This window comes from Rissa tridactyla, chromosome 4 (genome assembly GCF_028500815.1).
Source record: "Rissa tridactyla isolate bRisTri1 chromosome 4, bRisTri1.patW.cur.20221130, whole genome shotgun sequence".
In the NCBI taxonomy this organism is placed as follows: domain Eukaryota; kingdom Metazoa; phylum Chordata; class Aves; order Charadriiformes; family Laridae; genus Rissa; species Rissa tridactyla.
The window spans coordinates 638,218-659,407 of NC_071469.1; the positions used below are offsets into that span (position 1 = coordinate 638,218).

The following is a 21,190-nucleotide window of genomic DNA, read 5'->3' on the forward strand; positions in this document are numbered from 1 at the left end:
TCCAGGCTGACAGTGGAATGAGCCGGTGCTGACAGCCCGACCCTTCCAGCTCTGCTCTGCCCCACGGGTGTGCTGAAAGGCGGCCTCAGCCCCCGGGCAAGGAGGGAAGGAAGCGGCTTCACCGGGAGAGCTGGCTGCACTCCGGCACGAGCACCGACCGAACAGCCCTTCCCTTAGGAACAGCCCTTCCTCCTGCCTCACCGGGGAATCTGGGGACTCAGAGCCTGCCTCTTACTTGGTCTTTGCCCACAGCACGACCGCTATCACCACGATAAAAACGCTTCTGGTCCCTTGCACCAGCCACGTCCTCCCGACAGGCTAATGAAAAAGCAGATGACATGCTGAGGCACCCATGGGTGATCTGGCTCTCGGGGCCAAGAAGGCCCCATGAGGCTTTAATTGCCCTGCCCAGCCTCACCTGGCACACACCCCCTCTGCCCGTGGGCCCTTTTAAGCTCAGCACTGGCCCCTCAGCCCCTGCCTGAGATATCCCCCAGCTCTGCCCCCTGGGTGGAGGGATCTACGGACCTCGGATCTACGTTGCAGGTCGCTTTGATCCTGTCTTTAGCTGTATCTTCTAGATGGATCCTGGACCAATGTCGTGGCTTTGTTTCTAGCCCCGCTCTGATGGGACCCCCGGGACGGACCCAGGAGCTGGTTCCTGGCTTGCTGGAGCTGTTGGTGGACCCCGTTGCCAGCCCTGTGCTCTGCCGGCTGGGCTCTGCCCCACGGGGCCGTGTCCTGGTGATGATGATGCTGCCAGAGGTGGGCTGTGGAAGTCGCATGGGGCAGCTCAGGTGAGAAGCGAGGGATACCCACGGGAGACAAACTCAAAGTCTTAAAGGGACGCAGCAGGCTCAGCAGCCTTACCCGCCAAAGGTCTCCCCTTTTGCTTTCGTCCTTCGCCTCCCTCGCCTCACAAATTCTTGCAAATCCAAGAGCAAGCCTAAAACTGATTTTCAAGCAGAATTGCCAAGAAAACCCTGGTGTTTTTAACAACAAATATTCTGAAGTGTTTCTTGTAATGATATACAATAAAGCACGGGGGAGGCATTAAACCTCACAGCAAGCCTCAGAAATAGTGCTCTTCTATACAGTAACAGCGCAGTTTCCACCGCAGGGATCTACATGAGGTTACATGGTGAATTAATAATGAGGATATTAAACTGCTCGCGAATATTTCACCTGTTAATAAATGTCCTATTATTTTACCGCTCAATTAATTCCTACAATGGTTGATTTCTATGCCAACAAAGTCATAAGAGCACTGAGCAAAAGCTTTTTAAGTATCAATTGCTTTAGAGAAATTAAATTGGGACCGGAGGTTGGACAGACAGAATCACGCACCTGATGCTGAGGAGCATCTACTTTGAAGTAAAGCTAGGAAAGCTAAAATTACCCAAATAAGCCCACAGCAGCCAGTATTTGCTGCTAACCTGGGTTCACCTTGCTCCAGGCTGTACTTCGCTTGAATGCACCTTCCCGGGGCAGGTGCCGGGATGGATCCCAGTGAGGGAGGATGAGGCCCTGCTGCTCCTCACGGGTGATGCTCCCTCCTCCAGCCCTTGGAAGAAATGTATAGCACATACACGTTAACAGAGATAGCTGTAGCCAAGCGGAACCAAATATTTCAAAGGCTTTTGTGCCCACTGCGGTGTGAAATATCCTTTACGGGCTGGGTGTGAGAGTCAGCCTGCCGCGTAGCTGTCAAGAATGTTCACTACAAGGGGGAACAAAAGGGAAGTGTTTCCCACGAGGGATGGAGCTGTGCCCGCAGGCACGGTATGGCTTTCCTTAGCCATCCTCTGGATAGCTGGTCTCCTCCCTAAGCGACAGAAGGAGACGTTGGTGTGACTCCGATCTCCGCTGTACACCCCGGAATTCGGAGAGCAGAGCCTGGAGGAGGATGTCGCTGTGTTTGCCCACCTCATGAACCCCGCATGACGCTCCTGGATGGCAGAGCCAGGCTGAGCCTGACGTGGGCATGTGAAGTATTACCGTGCTTTGCTTCGTGCCCTGGACTCTTCTGTCCCGGGACGGGTTGAAGAGGTTTCCCACACAGGCACGTAGTGCGGCTGTGCAGAACTCCCCTTTCTCTGGAACTGTGGATTTGTTTAATCCTTGCAAACAGGGAGGAGGAGGGCAGCTTGTTCTTCCCAGCTGTGGAGGCTACCAAAGAAAAAACCAAGGCCTGACACTCGCTCTTCAGTGACAAAGCGAAAGCGACTCCATTTGGAGCTGACAGGCAAATCAGGGAGCTGCGGAGCAGGGAGGACCTGCGCGTGGATTTGGGATGGGGGAGACAGCCAGATGACTGCTGACAAACAGGGCAGCAAAATATTCCTGGGCTCGTCTAAGCACCTAGTTGAGAGCAAGAGGTCTGATAAGGATCTGCAGCTATCTGAAGCGCGCAAAAACAAATTAATAAATCAAAGCCCTGACGTGGAGACAAATTAATTAGGATGTCAGAAAAGGACGGAACGAGGACTAAAATGAAAACAGGGAAAATAAATGTTCCTGTCAGACAGCTGAAAGCATCCTGGCGTTGAGATGCGCACTGGGATGGGGCCAACACCCAGCAGGAGGCTCGAAGCCGATGTCTGGGAGCTTTGGGGTGGGCTGCTGAGAGCGGAACGGCGCGGGGCTGGCATTGCCATCGCTGGGAGCCCTTCCACGAGAAACACATCAGCACAAACGAGACGTAGGTGAACGTGCTGTAAGGCGTGGGGGGAAACGCCCTCTGCATCCCGAGGCAACGCCGGGAATGTCAAAAGGCAAGAAAGAGGAGCACCCTTCAGACTGGCCACCAAAACTCCCTTAGCCTCAAGTGGGTACGAGCTGATGATAATAACTGACAGAGGCTGAGCCTGTGGAGGAAAAAGCAGGTAAGATGAAGGCAGTTCTACCAGCCCGGGCCTGGCTCCCCGAGCGGAGCACAAGCTGCGTGGAAGCCTTTGTCTGCTCGTGCCTGCAGCATGGCTCCTACCAGGTGTCGAAGTATTGCTCTTTAACAGAGGCTTCCCGCTCCAGCAGGACTGACTTCCCGTACCGTAGTAACAGCCGATCCTTCTGGCAGCCCAGATTCATCCCAGCTAACTTTAGACCCTTCGCTGAGGCCCCAAAAATAGGAGTCCACCCACTTCAGGTCTGCTGCCATCAATGGAGGAGAAGGGGGAGGTAGGCGGAAGGGTTTGAGTCCTCCGCGTGAATCATCCCTGGAAATAGCTTATCGTTTTCCATTAACCAAAAAGGAGCCGGCAGGTGACTCGGTGCCGTAATGAGATCTCTGGAGATACCTAACAAGGCGGAGGTAAAGGATTCTGCCTTTGTGTTGCACCTTGCAGCCTGCAGGGACTGTGAGAAGCGCAAAGCGGTGCTCTCCAGCCCCGGCTTCATTTGCACGGTGCCGGGGACGGTGCTGTGGAGGGGAAACCCCTGTTATCTGCCGTCTTCGATAAAGCAAATGCTTTTACTGGGGCAGCAATTAAAAACAAGGCCAGAGTTCAGATCTGTAAGGAAAAGAGCTAATAATTTTTTTAAAAGCATTTATCTGAAATGTAATTGGATTTCTCAAAATAAGTTCTAATTGATCAAAAATTATTAGCTTTTGTATTTAATTAGGAGGCTATTGAGCCAAACGCTGTCAGCTGCTCCGGCTGGACCTCACCGCACGCCTTCTCCGGCACAAGCTGCCTGCGGGGCTCAACTAGACAACAAGAGAGCCTGAAAGAAAGGAACTCTCTTCTTTCAGCATCAGACAGTTTTGCTTTCTACCCGGATAAAACGTGTCATCCCGGATTTTTTCTACAGGACAAACGCTGTGCATTGTGCTATTTCAAGCCCCTGCAGATTCAAATGTCTGTCCAAGAGCCCTCTGCTCGACGGAGCTGCAGAGCTGAGGGACACGCTGGTCATCTGGAAAGAGGAGAGGGGATTTTTGCTGCTCCCAGCCGGAGGCGAGGACTGGAGGGGAAGGCTCCAGATCAGCGCCTGCCTGATGAGCACCCCATTCCGATTCCTGTATGTACCGCTAACGCCGACCAGTGTACCCGTCTGCCATTAATACCTGTGGGGCTGCTACCCAGGGCTCCCGCTGAGATGAAAGGTAAAGCCGTAAATAGCTCAAAAAGCTTTATTTTTCCACTTGTTTTTCTGCATGCTCAGTCTTGCAACAGGCATCCACCTGAGCAACGGGCAAAGCTTGAAAACACTCAATTTAGAATAACTTTGCATAACAAGATGCCAGCCCTTAGCGGTGAGGGGAAAGACAAGAAAAACGGACTCGCAGACGAACGCCAGGCTGGGGTTCAAGACACCTCGCTCAGTCGCTGAAGCCATCACAGGTTTCCTGTATGACGTGGGGTGAGATGGGGACAATAATCCCTCTTGCCCCTTCACTCTGTTTATTGAGATGGTAACAGGGACCATCTCACACTATATACACCATGCCTTCCACAACGGGTATTAGCTGGAGTTTTCCAGTGCTAAACTAACATACCTCAATAACAAATACTGAAAGCTGGGCTTCCTCCGCTTCCCTCCTGTGCGGCTTCTGCTGTGGCCATCACGTGATGGCTTTCCCCGGGTTGCAGGAGCAAACTCAGCTCTTGGCTTTGTCATCTATTCTTACGGAGTTGCAGATTTCCCAGACTTTCACACCGTGACGGATTTGCTTCACGGCAGCTAACAGGTTTCCAGAGTTAGTCGGGGAACTGGGAGCCGGGCTGGCATGGGCAGCAGCATCACGGCAGCTTTGCCTTGGGGGCGAACCCAGAGAGACTTGCCCGGCGAGCGGCAGCGTCGGAGAGCAGAGCCCATACTTCTCCCAAGGACGCTGAAGTCAGCTCAGCTTCTTGCACTTTGTCTTCCAAACGGCGACCGTCTGCGCGGCTGAGCTCTGGTGACTGGTGGCTTCTCTGACCAGCACCTGGGTCATGGACGTGCTGATGCCTGGAGCAATAACTCTGTTTAATGGAGCAAGCTTTCGGATCATAATTTACTGGTAAGCCAGGCTGAGATATAAATCTGTTAACACTATTGATTCACTGCTCTATTTTATTTTAAATCTATTGAACTGTAGGAAGGGCACGGAGTGACACAGTGTTTAAATATCCCCAAGGTTTCTTGCCCAAAAGGGACCGCCCCACAAGAGATGGGAGCTGACCTCACGACTGACCTCCCTGCACAGCTGCTCGCCCTGCCGAGGCTGAAGATGTGACTCCCACCCACTCTCTCTCTTAATTTACAAAGACCAGTTCTTTGTGCAGCTGGGATTTTAAAGACACGGAAAGAAAACATGCAAAATGCACAACAAAACTGTCAAGCTCTTTTAAAAGAAAAACAATGGGAACGGCAAGGCCAAACAGCTTGGTCCAAGTCACGCCCATAGGGTCTAAGGAGCAAACCAGCGGTTCTGAGGGAGAAAGAGGACATTATGACCACCTGTGACCACAGCGGAGATGCAAACTAGTGGCAGTTTTCCACTGCAAAGTCAAACGAACTCAAAACCGAGGGAGAGAGAAGCGCAACTGCTCAAGCAGGGCCAGGAGGAGACCCAGGGGATCTGCAGCAGATGGGTCCTACCGACAAGGAGCTCTCTGCTGTCGTCTCCACGGTGCAGCACCCGCGAAGGTTCCCACCTCAGCCATCAGGAGGGAGCAGCGGAGAGGAGCGGGGCAGGTGATGTAACGCTCTTCTGAAGAAAGTCTGCCTCATTTCAAAGAGGGGCCAAAACTGACACCAGCTGAGCGTTCACCCATAGTAACAGAGTTGGCGTTTCTACCACACTTTGCCCTCAATCTGACAGTCTTGGGACAATAAGTCTCTAGGCTCTGTTCCTGGGGCTGGCCAGCCCTGTCTGCCTCACTAGGACGCCGCTGCTGGCTTAGGACCACGGCGACGGGTGAGCATCTTCATCCCCCTACAGCTGCTGATCGCGCAAATCAGCATTGCTGTGGGAAGGGCTCTGGGCCCCAGAGATGAGCAACTGTGCTTCCACAACCAGAAGCGTCTGCAGGCGAAGGGCATCCAGCTCCTCCTTCTCTGTTTATTCATAATTTGGAACAACTTACTGGCCCGAGCAGAGAGAGGCATGAAAATCTCAAACCAGTGCCACCGCTCAGAATGGCAGCCGGGATGAATCCTGCCGGCCGAGCACAGCACAAAGACGGGGGCATTATGCACCGACGGCACAGTTTCCCTGGTGGAGACGACCAGCCTCACGCATCACTTAAGGAAAAGAATGATAACCTGAAATTAGAAGGACTGAAGTGCAAATTTCTTCTTGCTAGTAACCAGGTGCTTACTCCAAAAAGTACCTTGCGCATCAGGCGAGGAGCTCTTCTCTCCTGGGAACGGCTTTGTTACCTGACTCCAGATTAAAGCAATTCCCTACCGGTGCAAGCAAGGGAGGCTCCAGCCCCCAGCTAGCCCGCCTGCCACTTCCCCCCCCGGGCTAATAACATCTGCCGGCTCCGCAGACAGTACAGCCCCTCCAGCTCCCCAGCCACGGCCAGCCGCTTGGCTTCTGCGTGGAGATAAAATTATTTACTCCCAATTTACAGATGGGGAAAACCTGGGCCCAGAGACGCAGCCCGCACCTCCCAGGGAATAGCCAGCGAGACGGACGGAAGGGGGTTGGGACGGGCTGCTCCTGCGCTTCCCCAGCCCAGGCACAGCCGCCGGGCAGCGGAGGAGTGAGCGAGCTTATCACCTGCCCGGCTCCGCAACGCAACACGCGTTTGTGCATCTGATAAGGGTAAAACGAGGAGACGACACCGTGCCTTAACGTTATTTGCGCCGTCTCTCAGCCACCTGCCGTGAGCCGCTGCCTCCCCTGGATTTCTCATTTCCCTTGTTCAAAATTCAAGTGAGATTATAGATATGTACCTTGCTCATTATTTTTTTGGAAGCAGGAGAGAAAGATTATGAAGTCAGGCCTATTTCTCTGCTTCTGCACAATAACGGTTCAGGAATTGCAGCTCTAGAGCTAGATAAACATGCGCACATTTATATTTTAAACTACGGGCAGGCTCCCCGGTCCTATGCGGAGTATCCCCTCGAAGCCCAGGCAATTTCCACTAGCCACAGATTTCTGCCACAGACTAATTGCTCTTAATGAGCATGTTGTAGGTATTGTGAGGTTTTATAATCACTGTGGTGCGTGTGATAACGCGTTGCAGCATCTCAGTGGGCCAACTCCCACATTAATGTAATAAATAAATGTGGAACCACAGAAGCAGAATTTAATAAAGGGAAGACAAGACTTGGATTAAACTAAGTGTAAGCCTGAACTCACTCTACAGAGCCTGCAGTCGGCCAAGAGGAGGTAAACCAGGCCACCCTTCTTGCCAGGCGCAAGGAAACCTCATGTAGAAAAACAGATTATCTTTCTTAAAAACAAACACTTAAAAGTTTATATATAAATACTGGTCAGAACATATAACAGAATACATAAATACTGGTCAGACACAGAATTTGTGTCTCTGTTTTGTTCACCTTCACCTTGCTTACCGTTTTTCTAGCTGGAATGGCTGACGTGATTGTTTTAAACTGTTTTTTGAACAACCTTTCTAACCAGTCTGAAAATTACTTTGCATGACAGAGAGAAAGCGAAGAATTCAAACCAAGTGCTGCTAAGCAAGCAGAATTGAACAAATATCTCTGCTGAAGATACGTCTCTCAGGAAGAACATCTCTTAGAATATACGCAATTTTGAGTAATCCAATAGAAGCGCGTAGCGTAAGTACTCCTTCTCACGTAAGAGAAAAAGCAGAGCACACAACACAAGCTCAGCACGTTGAATTCTCTGGAGCCGGGGCACGTTTCAGGTGATGGATGGAAGGATGCAGACAAGTCCACAGAGAGCACCCGCCAGTCCCCCAGCAGAAGCAGCAGCACCTGCCCCGGTACAGGGGCCGTGGCAGGCAGGGGAAGGCCCCACATCATTCCAGAGGCTTTTTGAGCAGAGCTGTCTCCCTGATGCTGCAGAGCTACCTCTGACCTTCCCAGTGTGACACATCTCCCTGAAACACGGCTTGGTGTGAGCTCCTGCGCATTCCTCCTGCCTCGTTGCACCCCACCTCCCCCTCTGCCCTGCTTTTTCTGCAGAGGATCCTCTCCGCTGCAGGCACACAGCTCCTAAGAAAGTGTGGGACAAGGGCAAAAGGCAATCTCAGAGAAGGCTGGGAATTTGGCTACTGGACTGTGCCCCTGGTGCAGCTCAAAGGACCTGTGCGGAGTGAGCGCAGCAGCATTTGAAAGGCAGACAGCTCCCTGTCGTGGTGTGAGCAAGTATTCCCGCTGAGAATGGCCAGGATCCCGTACGGAATCACCTCTGTTTCTGGGGTTTGCTTTAGCAGCTCTACCAAGGTAACCCGCCTAAAGTTGCTCCCACAAAACTGGATGCAACGTGTGGACTCCTGCAGGCACCGTCTCCGCTCCCGCACGGATGAGAGCCCCACGGGCAAGCGCCACACGCCTTTGAGAATTCCCAGCAACTCCAGAGCGGGGCAAAGGCTGCCTGTCGGATTGCTCTCCCTCTCTGCGAACTCCAAACCCTGGCAAGCCCTGGAGCAGGCGCCCAGCAGGCGCTCAGCAGCACACGAGGCGACTCTCCAGCGCCGTGCTGACCACGTGCACTTCGCTATTACGTGGCTCGCTCAGCAGCAGGTAAAGCGACCGAGCGTCACGTCCTGGTGCGATAGGAAAGCCCGCTCAGACGGAGCGCGTTAAACTTGAAGCAGTGGCTATCAGCAAAACAGGTGTGAGGCAATTCTGGCAGTGTGACCAAACCCAGCTCACGGGACATACCGATAAATAATCCACATTAATGAAAAGTCTTGACACTTGAGGCATTGGGAAGCATTTGGCTGCATAAATAAGGGACCGCGAAGCGCTCCTTACTTGTGAGAGAGGATGGTGGGGGGAAGCTGCTTGTGATCCCCGGCCAGGACGCACTTGGGAGCCCTCAGCAGAGGCACCCAGCAGCCGGCTTCCAGCGCCTGCGCGCACTCGTCTATCACCACCAGGTCAAAGTGATCTTCAGGAAGCAGCTTCAGTGGGCCGTCGGAGGAAGCACCTGATTAAAGGAGAGGGTGCAGAGCTTAGCCGGGGAGCACAGAAGAGGAGCAACCTCTTTTTTAAAATAAACCGCACACACTTTAATTGTGACTGAGGGAGGCGGGTAAAATAATGTTTCTTTGCAGAGATTTAGAAATGCAGCTCTGTAGTCCATGCCAAACACACATACATTGATATGTATACGTCAGAATTGGTTTTGCCAATTTCTGTTTGGCCTTCTTTCCCCCGGCATCTGGGCCCAAAAGCTTCCAAGTATCTTTGAAAACCACAGCAAAACCAAGATGGCAAACAGAACAATATGCTCCGATACTTCACCCAGAGCAGGAGCAGAGCAAAGGCACTAATGAACACCCACTCCCCTTCTGCCCTCAAACGCAAACACAGCTTCTCACCGACTAAAACTGAACGGATGATGGACCGGGGATTCGCCTTGCCTGAGGCACGCAGGGGCACCCCCAGGGAACGATGAGCCGAGCCCCGGCTGTGCAGCTCTGTCCGTGCTGGTGGCAGCCGGAGAAGGGAAAGCACAGGAGACTTCCTCAGACAACCACCGCAAGGGCTATTTTTTTACATCAGACTCCCATCTGTAATGTCAGCCAAATAACCCTTACACAGGTCCTACCACAATCCAGACGTGAGCCGACAGTGACCCACACACTGATCAGCACTCTGAGTTTCAGAGGCATCAAAAATCTCACTGCGCTTCGTGAGAAAAGGGATGCAAAAGGAGGAGAGGAGGGTTAAGCATGCCAGACAAGGAGATTTTTCTTCATGGTGTTCACAGAAATGTTTTCTCAAGAGCTTCCGTGCTGTTGCAGCGCGGCTCCGAAAGCAGCTCTGATGAGAGGGGATTTGGCTTTGCCGCTGTAAATCCTGCTGCCTCTCCAGCTTTGCATCACTTCAGTCAACTGACACACCGTGTCTGCCTTTGAAAAATTTTTTGCCAGCCTATACGAACCCACTCTGGTAACAAGGGACGTACAGCTTGCAATTTTGCCGTGCCGAAGGTGAAAGGAAAAAGAAGTAGAAAGGTCCTCTCTATCTAAAAAGCCTGTGCCAAGGTGGCAGGCAGCGGGGCGGACGGTCTCCTTCCCTCACAGCCCTGCAGCTCGACTTGAGCTTATCGAGCGCCCATTAACTAAAGGTCACCAGTGCCCCTCTGTTGCCATGATTAAATTCTCTCGCAGCTGAACCTAGCAACAGAGCACTTTGGCTTGCATAAATACTAATTCCCATCAAACTACGCGGTTTCAGACAAATACCAAGATTGCTTAACTGGGAAAAACACAAAATCCCACCCCCTTGTTTGCCCGCCACCTCCCGCTGAAGCAGAACTGCTCAGAGCTCACGCTGGCTAGCGAGCCCCGGAGCGCCGGGAGAAAATCACATCCGATCAACGCAACGGCCAGCAAAAAATATCAGTTTTACTGAAAAAAGGAAACCTCCCCCTGCTTTTCCAGGCAAAGTTAAAAGAAGTGAGGGGCCAATTCCCAGCAAATAATGCACTGGAAGGATTTACCTTTCCTTTAATGTTCACACAAGTAACTTGTGAATGCCCCATGAGATTCCTTTTTGTGACCTAAAATCATTGATGTTTCACTTCAGAAAACAATCCCTGAGCAACCAAATCTGAAGAATATAAGTGGGCCCTGGGGCATCACACATCTGATCTAGAAAAGTGCTTCAGCAGGTGTTAAACTCGAAGCACTTAACGCTCCCCTTCGATCGCGAGGGTGTTACTTCCCCCTTGTAGCTGTGCCTACACGTGCTGCCTGACGGATACCGGGAACCGTTCCCTAAATCCCATGTCGCTTACACCACTTGGTGACTTACAGAACTAACCAAATACATGCAGCCTGAGACCAGGCTATGGGAACATGTGCCGTATTCCATCACCCATGGAAATTATCCAAGCAGGAAAGCAATTCCATGTGACTTAGGAAATCAATAAGCAGATTGCACACCTCCGCTAGCACTTGTTTACTCACTGGAAGCTCAGCTCCTACTCAGAGCTAACGAAGGTGGGCCACGCTGGCTCACACCAAAGGCCATTCTAGACCTTCTTTGCCAAACAACAACATCACGTGCTGGAGTGCGAGCAGGGAGAATCCCACTGGGGATGCAGCAAAGCTCACCGAACTCCCAGGATCCTGGAGTGGGAAGACTAAGGCTCCCTCCTGTCCTGGCAGGATGCTGCACTGCGGGGCACAAGGTTCACCTGAGCCCTGGCAAGTGAGGTAAAATACAGCAAAGAAACAGAAGATCTCGCACCTGTATTAGTAGCAAGGACAACACTGGCACGGGTGAGGGCTGCAGCCATGGCACTTTCTTCTCGTTCTTTCAGCTCCTTTCTCAGCGCCTTAATCTCATGGAGAAAGTGGCTCCGCTCTCCCCTGTCTTGAGCCTTTTTGGATTTTGCCTATGAAATAGAAAAATCAAGATAGAACAAACTGTTTCTAGCCCTCGAGGTAAGTTCAGCTTCTCAGATAACCGAAGAACCCAGGTACAGTGTGGCTTTTCTGTGTCCACCATGAAACATGGGCTCATCGTAATCGGCCCCATGAAACGTTGGTTTCTCTTCCCTCTCCCTGCCATAGCCCCTTCCTCCACCAGCGCTGCCTGAAGCATACGGAGTATTTCTGTCTGTGCAAGAGACGGACCGCATCAATACAGCCCCAGGCCCTGAGCATGACGCAGCACAATGAGAACACTGCTGCCCGTCAGGCCACCCGGGAGCACCAGGAGTAACACCAGGACTCAGGGCGCAGACAGTGATTTCTCAGACTCAGTCCACGCTTAACCTCCTCTGGCTGCACATTTCGATAGTCTTGAATTATGAGCATAAAGCGTTGCGGAGTTACTCGCTGCCCTTAAATCCTCTGTCCAGTCTTCCTGCTCTGCCCTGTGCTTTTTGGGCACTTTCCCGGTGCCCCAAAGACCAGCAGGGAGAAGGTCAGATGCTTCAGTCCATCTGACGTCCGAATCTATGCACCAGCCAAAGCACCTGGGCACAAAGCAGGGAGTAATGTCTGATGGTGATTAGGCTTAAGGGGAAGAAGGGTCTCGCGCCTTTGCTGGCTGAGGAACCTGGACTTCCTATCCCATTCTGCTCCGTCGCTCGGGGGAAGCAGGGACCCTCTGCCTCCCAGTGACCTTGAAGCAGCAGGGCTCCCCAAGCCGACTGCACCGCGTCCAGCCAAAGCAGCAGCTCTGCGTTGTTAAAAAGGCGCCTCGGAGCCGCTCTAAATGATTCACAGCAATATCTAGACAGGCTCATGGCTTTTTTTAGCAACGCCTCTTAACTATATCTAACACATCAAATCATCACCACTCGTTGCTAGCGCTTCCCCAGCGACAGACCAGCAGCTACAGGAACAATGGCCAAGCTACTGTTCACCGCAAGTCACCTTGAGAAAGCTACCTGTGCTTTGGATTATGGAAATCTGGACTATTTCCTTGGAGGTAAGGCTGATGACTTGAGAAAGCTGAAACGGCTGCAGACAGAAGCTCTTCTAAGCAGCCAAACCAATAAGACCTGATGGTTCCTGTGATCATCCTCTGTATGGATGGATTCGCCGCTGTCTAACGTGGTTCAGCTCGTATTGCAGCCTTTTCCCTAGGAAAGACGTTCATGCGTCTCGCCCCTCTACTCAGCCACCTGTCTGGGTTAAACCTGTAGGTATTTAACACCCGTGAAACCTCTGCATGTCTGCCAAGTGTAGTCAAAACGGGCTGACAGGCCCAGAAGTTAGCGGGGAGGGATCACAGACAGACACGCAGGTAACGGGATCCCACAGGCATCTTTTCCTGAGCCTGATCTAAAGGGCCAGGGCAGGCGCCAGTCCTGAGCGCCACTGAGCCGGGGGCCAGAGCAGACCGGCATCGACTCCCTCTCTGCCGGAAAGAGAGGAAGATTAGAGAGCAAAACTGATGGTGCCAGTAGGGCCAAGTTCAACGTCTGTTCTGCAAAGAGATCTAGTTAGCAAATTAACAACGGCAACTGCGCTCTGACGTTGGCTGGTGACATTAGGATCCAAACGCCCGGCCGACTCAGCTCCGAGAACCCTGCGGGCGCAGGGAGCCCCGTCCCCAGGGAATGGAGCAGGACAGCCAGCCCCGAGGATAGCGCTTGGCACGCGGGGGCCTGGATCCCACCCACCCCTCGTTAGCACTCTGTGGGTGCCAGCAGGCTCTAATTGTCCTGACCTGCCTCATCTGAGTGCCTCCCCCCCGCCCCGCGTTGGTCTGGGAGCTGCATTTAAGGTGGGACCTTGCCCCTGCCCTGAGCTATAGGGTTGTGTCCTGACCCTGGTGGCCTGGCCACCTTCCAGAGTTGATGGTCTCATCACTCCAGACCTGTCTGGTGATCTGGACTGGATGTGCTGGCTGACCCTGCTCACCACCACTGCACCCGTGCTGCCTTTCTCGCTCAGGTGCTGGGGGACTGCACCCTTGTTGGTGCAAAGAGCAGCCAGAAGCTGATGTCCTGGAAAGCTTGAAGCCTGAACAGGTGAGAGAAGGAGACACAAAGGGGCAGAAAATGTGCAAAGAGAGCACAGGTTTCCATTTATATTACTAGTTCTCTTGTGGTTGGGGGTAGTGGTGAAGGAAAGGCGTGAGAAGAGTCAAAATGTGGAGTGGATGAAGAAATTATTACAGGGGCAAGTAGGGGATGTTGCAGGGGAGAAACTGAGGCAGAATGAGGGGAAGATGGGCCAGGACCTCAGAGGAGGGCTCTCCGCAGCCCAGAAGGAAGGAGATACTAATGCATCAGGTGCATCTTCTGTGAAAGACCTGGTCATGAGCAGCTTAAAGCACTGCTATGCAAGCTGGACTGCAGCAGTACGTCAGCTCTTGGGGCTTTGCTTGGTATCTCGAGGCAGAACGAGCCTTGGTGGCCAGTCCCTATCTCCCACCACCACGCACCCCTTGCTCTACAGAGGCAGCAGATGGAGACCTCCGTGCTGAAGGCTCTGCTTTCTCCCTGATCTCTCTTCTACTATGGAAATCAGCAGTGAAAAAACCTCCTCCCACCTTTCAAAGTGCCTCACAAGGAGAGGAAAGAGGAAAAATAACCATGGTTGGGAAAACTGGAGCCACTGCCTAGTGGTGGCTGCAGACTGATGTTCCTGGAGCTGAAAGCCACGTTTGCTCTGCGTCGCTTCATACAGTGACTGTGCAGTGCCTTACTGAAGGGCAGGGCCAGCTACGTCCCAACATGTGCAGGGGTACGAGATGCCCTCCTGCACCTCTGATGGAGACAGGCTCGCTCTTGAGCCAGATACATCTGCAAAACGGCTGCGGACGATGCTGCTACTGGAAGGGGAAGCGGGGGGGAAATGTAATTAGTACCAAAGCCTATCATCTCACATAAAAGAGCGACTTTGTAAATTAAGTTTAGGAAAATTAGGTTGGGAAGGAAGAAATTAAGGATGAATTTTTATAGTGTGTACTCTGCTTTCTACTTGAGGTGGCTGAGAGTGGGAGGGAGTGTCAGGACAGCCAGACATCTCGTTAGGAAGTGAATTAATGATGTGAATGTTTCTCTCGCTCTCTGGTGAAGAGGACTGCATGAACGATGCTAGACAGATAATCTGGAGAGCAGGGCACTGCAGCATCTCCCCACGCAGCAGCAATGACTATGATTTTGCCACTTCAGTGAGGAAATCGGATAGCAGGAGTTTTGCCCTCGGCTCTTTCTCCAGCAGATGAAGACGAGCCCTGGTGGCGAGTGCCCGAGGAGGCTCAGGCAGCCCCTGGCAGAGAGGTTTTCTCTGAGACACCTTCTCAGGCCAGAAGCCTTCCCCAGTTCCCTTCCTCCAAGGCCAGGTAAAATGCTTCCCAACCAGAGCAAATGGGATTAATCAAGGCCGCGCGTATCTCCAGCTGTCACTGTTAGCCCCCTGCACTACGCTATTTTTCCTTTCCCCTGAAGCAGCCTTCCTCCTGCTGACTGACCGCAGAGAGATGCTCGTGCCCACCAGTGCTCCACCCCTGCCTGCAGGCAGCAAGATCCAGACTGGGAGCATCACTGCGGGCTCCTGGTGCCCTGAACCCACAGACACCAGGTTCAGTCAGGCTGCAGGCTGGCAGCACGCTGCCTGTGGCTCGCATGTGACTAGTCACTGTGACTTGCCTCTGGCCACTGATTTTTTTGGGGCAACCTGGCTGCAGTGATTGTCTTCTAAGAACATCCAAGAAGCGGCAGGGTTGTTGTTCCCTGGTTTTAGAGGCAAAGTAGCCTGCCTGGCTAGCAGATCGGGTATCACTAATCTAGAGAGCTGGCACTCAGGTAACCCCCACAGGGTATGTTGCAGGGACACGTACAAAGGCCTGGTCGATGTCCTTCCTGATGTCCGCCACTATCTGGGCATTGTCACCACGGGCCAAGACGGCATCCAAGGAATGCTGCTGGATGGGCTCCAGCAGGCGAGCAGGGTGCCCGAGCCGCAGGATGCGGGCTTTGTAGCCAGCCAGCCTTTCCACCAGGTTGTCCACAGCAACGTTGGAAGGGGCACAACACAGGACCTGCAGGGGAGAAACCAAGTGCTTGTTACGGCCAAGGACAGCAAAGCGCTGGCACAACAGTGTCCAGGCAGCAAGACCCTCAGCAGAGAGAGGGAGACCAACACTGATCTATGGGGAATAAATCACTGACATCTCCACAGGCTCCAGACACCAAAGGCAATTCTCACCCTGCTTTGAAGCACTAGTGCAGGGTCCTCAATAAAGAGCAAACCTGAGCTTTTGAAGCCCCTATTTGCACCTAATTTTAGCTGACAGGGGAAACTCCCGTGTCCTTGCAATCCCAGACAGACTCTGCAGTGTAACACAGCTATTGCTGGATCTGCTCCAGCTGCCTGGGAGCCCAATGAGTTTCCAAAATCAACCAAGGGGATCACTGTCACTACCGTCCGGCCACTGGTACTCACTTTCAGGCCTTGCTGTACAGCTTGCAAGATGATCTCCACTAGTGTTGTGGTCTTCCCTGTGCCAGGTGGTCCATGGACGATGGCAAGCTCCCTCTGCGCCAGTGAGAAGGAGACGGCCTCCCTCTGCGATGCATCCAGCGACTCATTGTAAAGCTTTAGAGGCTCTGAGGAGACAGCAGGAGATTCACTCGGACTCAGCCCTAACCCGGGGGCTTGCGGAGCAGCACAGACCCAGCAATACAAATAAGAAGCTCTCAGTAGCTGGCCCAAATCAATTCGATAAGGAGAACAGCGTTCCTGGGGAGGAAGGTATACTGTGTCCCACCCAGGTGGCTAAACGAGCCCAGGCTGGTAAAAGTAAGGCTTGTTCTGCTTTCAGACCGAGCAGGGGACCCATCCTGCAGCTGCGTCTCCCACCCCGCTATTTCTCAGAAGGAGCGAGCATTTGTGAGCACAACTAGTCTGTATCGCAACTTCGCAGCATTTAGAGAGGCATTTACTTGCTGTAACATCAAACATGTAGGATCTCCTGGGTGTGGAGGGTGTCTGGGTTTATTTTAAAGGTGAGCCAACATATTTAGTAAACTTTCAATAAAAAGAGGGAAGTAATTGATCTTGCAAAGAAATCGCTCCCGTTGCAGTTAACAAACCCAACACAGCACTAGAGCCAAAGCAGCAGAAAAGAGCAGTCCTATATTGCTCAACAATGCCCGAAAAAGAAGGCGGGAAAAAGATACAAACCGGCGATATAAATGCTGAAAACTAAAATTAGTTTGGGCTTTAATGATCAGAAAGGAAAAAAGAGAAAAGATATGCAAATTGCATTACAAGAGAATTGGTTTCACTGCAGAAGACTGAATTCTCAAAAGCTGCTTTTTACCTCCCAGATTTATCTAATTTAAACCCATATTTATTCTCATCCCCCATAATCCTGCTGCTAATCTCCTTGTTCATTATGGAAGTTAATTACAGCAGGGATGATGACTCATTATTACACTGAGGTTTACTGAAAATAATGTTCCCACGAAAGCTTATGTAAGACCAATCTCTGGGCATCGTTCCCTGCTGGGCATCATGTGCTTTATCACTATCTTTGCATTAAGAGCTGGATTACAAGCACGCAAGTTTCCCCTGGTCTATGGCAGGTTAACTTGTGTGCAACTCCCGTGCAGCCTCTGGCTCTGACTTTTGAAGCAGCGCAACTAAATGAGGGGTCAGAGTTAAACAAATAACACTTGTTAAAAAGATGCTTGGCGAGGAGGAGAGAAACAGCACTACGGGTACTTTTTCCTGTTAACCCGCCTCTCGCTTTATACGTAGCTTTTGAGTTAGTGTGCTAATGACTAAGAGAAGACTAGGAAGCATCCCGTGGGCCTGGGGAAAAAAGAAAGAATAGCTTAAAAACTGCAAGGCATTTCCCACAATGAGGAACAGCTGGGACGTAGGAGTCATTGATATTTCCTTGCCCAAGGAATGAGATCAGAAACAGGCTTCTCCACACGCACGCCCTCTTCCCTTTTAATCACAGGCTGCCGAGCGTCGCTGTGTGGGCAGGTGGGAGATGGGCTCTTCTGGGCTGGGCACCGCAGCGGGGAGGAGGGGGCAGAGCCTCTGGGGGGATGCTGTGGCTCCTCTCAACTCTTCTCCATCCACTAGCTGGGCTCTACGTCGGCTCACCTGAAGAAATGCAGTTTATCCACTCCAGCAGGGCTGGCCCGAGAGCTCTTTGTAAGTATCAGTTCGGATTTGCACACACGCTCCCAGAAGACACCCGTTAGCCCTGCTCTAGCCCTGTGGCGTCAGCTCTGCATCGCTGCCTCCTGCTCTGCGCAAGGGTCCCCATCTCAGCCCCCAGCAGAGACCGCGGAGGGGATGAATGTCAATCTGCATCCTTGGGTCTCGTTGCTGGTCAGGTAATTCAGCCTCTGATGTGCAACTTGATTGAGGAGCGCAGCGTTGAAAAAATAAAAACCAATCACCCTGTCCATCAAGATTGTCCCTCCGGCAACAGTTCCAGGAATCGAGACACTTTTCTGCGTGGTACCGGCGGTCCAGGTGAAGAGGTGGGCTGGAGGGTGATATTCAAGTCCAGGAAAGGAACCAAACACAGCTCCTGGGAGGAAGAGCTCACGTTCTCCAGAGCTGGAGGCCTCTCACTTCTCCATGTACCTTCCAAAGCCTATTCCTCACCGTCAGCGTGTACAGGCACCAAGAGCAAAGCGGACCCCATGACCAGCTCCTCCACTGTACTACCTAACTGCAGCCAAACACGGATGGACAAAATCTAGGTGGGTAATTAAGCCTGAAGCAAGGAACTTTCCCTGCTCTCCCTGTGAAGGATGTGGCAGCCGAGTTGTCTGGACTGCTTAGTTTTCCCCATGGATCCCAAGGGCCTCTTCGTGGCCCCTGTGATGACAAGAGGTATCAGGCAGCAGAGGGAGAAGGAGCATTTAAGATTTTTGCAAGTGACTTGTCACATGCACTCGACTCATGCCAAGAAGTCGAGGAAGTTTTGCTAGAAATCCCTGGTGCTTCCCCCGTGCTCTGCCTACTGGCTCAGCTTTTACTGGGGACAACCCTGCCTTTTAACTAGGCTTTTTTTTCTCCCTTCTTTTTCTTTTCCAATGTCTTTTTACAGCCATAGGCATAAGTAGATATAAGCCATGCCTTTTGAGCTCCACGTGAGCCAGCTAACGTGTGGGCGCAGAAACGAGCACTCCCTCGCTTTTTCTAGACCAGGACTACAGGAGAGAGCGGGTGGCTATTGGCTATCTGCACAGGATTATGCCTACAATAAAGCATAACCTTATTTCTGAAAGCAAAGGGAATGGCCCAGCCGGCAAGCAGAGCAATGCTGGCCTCTGCTGGCAAGCAAAGCCTCTCTCTACATCCACCAGGATGGGCAGGGGGCCCTGCGGACGTGCCGTCAGCAGGGAAGGGGTTCTTGTAGGAGACCTCTGGTGTGAAAGCTCCAAATGCTTCTGGGCCATGAGCGGAGGTTAAAGTGGAAGAGAGCCAAGCAGAGCATTTCTTATGGATGGGCTTCTGGATTTTGCGTCCTGGAGAGCCTGAGAAGAGCAGAAATCCTGTTCAGTTCAGAGTCTGCCTTTTAGAGAACTCATTCTCCCACTTGGTTTCCTTTCTGGAGGCAGAAGGTTAGGGCTGGAAACACTTTGTGGTGGGAACCAGTCCCATTCTTAGCTGCAGATCCCATCTACCCACTGGTGATACCTTCACATGCTCCTTTCCACTACTCCATGGGTTATTCCTCCCAGAGCCTGTCTAGTGTTTTTGTGTTATGCCAAGGATATTTATTCTGAGTTGCATTTTTAAGTGTATTGAAAGGACTTAGGCTTTGGTGTGCAGTGCTATAGGTAACGCCTCAACCTATACACAACCCCAGCAGCTCAGGAGGAGAGATGAAAAGCACAGATTCAGCGCGCAACTTCAGCAAATACAATTCTTCTGGCCATGCAAGGGGAGGAGGCTTGTGAGAGTGCTCTGAGGTTTTTCGTGACCTCCACTAGCATTTCAGCTGTGCCCTTTGCGTAGGAGAGACAGCCTCCAACACACCCTGCCACGCACCAGCCACGGGGGAGCCGCTTTCTGAACCACAGACAGCCCCTGGCTGTCCCTCACAGTTCAGATCCCAAAACGTCTATCAATCAGCCCTGGCCCTGCTCAACCCTGAGGCCAAACATGCTCCTGGCTACACCCAGAGGGACAACCCAAGCATCCTGCAGTAGCAATGGTGCGACATTTCCTCTTCCCTGTAGAGGCCATGGGATGAGAAGGCTGGTACAAATTAACTTCAGGCTTCTTAGGGTCGAAAGTCTGGCGGTTTTTTTCCCCAATTACTGACAAACATCTTATACAAGCCCACCCCCAAAATCCGTGCTGCAGGACATTGCTGCAGTGGGAGCTGAGCCTGTACCCATTGCTACTGGGAGGGATTCATCCCCCACTACTGAGCAGGATTTTCCTGACAGCCTGGGAAATAGCTGTGTGCAAATTAGCGTAGGAGCAGCCACTCTGCCAGTCGTCGGGAGCTGGGTAAAAGGGCACTACATTGTTTTTGTCATTATTACCCTTCTGTGCATACTGGTGTTGTGTTTTTAACTAAGCCAGTATCATGCACTGGTCAGACGCCAGCAGCCACTAACTACTTCAAAACCATGTTTCCATTGGCTTTATCAGACTCCTTCTCAACCTAATCGGTTGGCAACTGGATTTAGGCACCCTCCTGGGATGACACAGACTTTAATATAGATGCTCCAGGCACAGCATTTGGCAGCCTGCTCTCCCAAGATAACCCCAGCAGCTGCGATCCGGTCAGGAGAAGATCACAACGCAGCACAGCAAAAAATAAGGAACTAAAAGCTATTTGCTAGATAGGCCAGAAGGCTAAGGTAAGTCTTTTTGGGTATGCCCTAAAGAGGCCCTGTATAACCAACTTTTTGGAAAATTAAAAAAAAAAAAAACAACAAAAAACCCCAGCAAACAGATGCTTTTCCCTTTTCCCTCCAGGTTCCGAGGCTCCATGTTGGGAAAAAGCCACCAGCAGAAAGCACGGAGGGAGCAGAGCGTGGCGCTGAGTCTCCACTAGCTTTGCTGCTGGAAAGAACCACCGCGTCCCGCATCTTTCATCGGTACTGGTGAGTGCTGCGTTTGAACTCTGCAGGGTGTGCTGCAGCCCGGGTACCTACAGCCCGCCTTTTTGGGGATGCGAAGCTCACACAGCCTGCTGGCTGTCTGCTGCCCTTTCCGTTCACACCCCAGTAAAGCTTGAACTTGCTGACCAGTTTCTAAGCAGTTTGATATCAAGTCTCTACATGCTTTATGAAAATGCACAGCGGTATCAGAACCCACCTAAAGACTCCCATGGTTGAAAAATTAGGCTTCTAATTTTTTCCTCACACTTAAAAAAATCAGATTTAGCATTCTGCTGCTCCACGTATCACTTGCTGGAGCCTATTTTGCTCTTGTGAGAACACCCTTGAACATCCAAGCACAGAGCTGGGTGCTTATGATTTCCACAGACCCTCTACTTCTCAATCTCCTTGCAGTTTGGTTCTTCCCCACCTTTTGTACAGCAGACAGTGACAAATGCTCCCCCTCCAGGTACGGATCCGATCTGCTCTGGGCCTTCCTCTTCTGCAGACGTGTCAGGGCTAGCT

At 51.9% G+C, this 21,190-nt stretch overlaps 1 protein-coding gene and 1 long non-coding RNA gene across 2 annotated transcripts in view; one reads left to right on the top strand and one right to left on the bottom strand.

Moving 5' to 3' along the window:
* IGHMBP2 (immunoglobulin mu DNA binding protein 2) overlaps window positions 1-21,190 on the bottom strand; it is a 45,510-nt gene that overhangs the window by 16,867 nt on the left and 7,453 nt on the right. The window contains exons 5-8 of the mRNA XM_054198274.1: window positions 16,014-16,177; window positions 15,409-15,609; window positions 11,353-11,500; window positions 8,905-9,079 (exon numbers count right to left, since the gene is read on the bottom strand). Coding sequence (XP_054054249.1) covers window positions 8,905-9,079; window positions 11,353-11,500; window positions 15,409-15,609; window positions 16,014-16,177 — 688 coding nt within the window. The remainder of the gene's footprint in view (window positions 1-8,904; window positions 9,080-11,352; window positions 11,501-15,408; window positions 15,610-16,013; window positions 16,178-21,190) is intronic.
* On the top strand, window positions 20,320-21,118 carry LOC128908324 (uncharacterized). The gene is made up of 3 exons (XR_008465904.1): window positions 20,320-20,422; window positions 20,541-20,668; window positions 21,080-21,118. It is a non-coding gene; the product is annotated as an uncharacterized LOC128908324 (long non-coding RNA).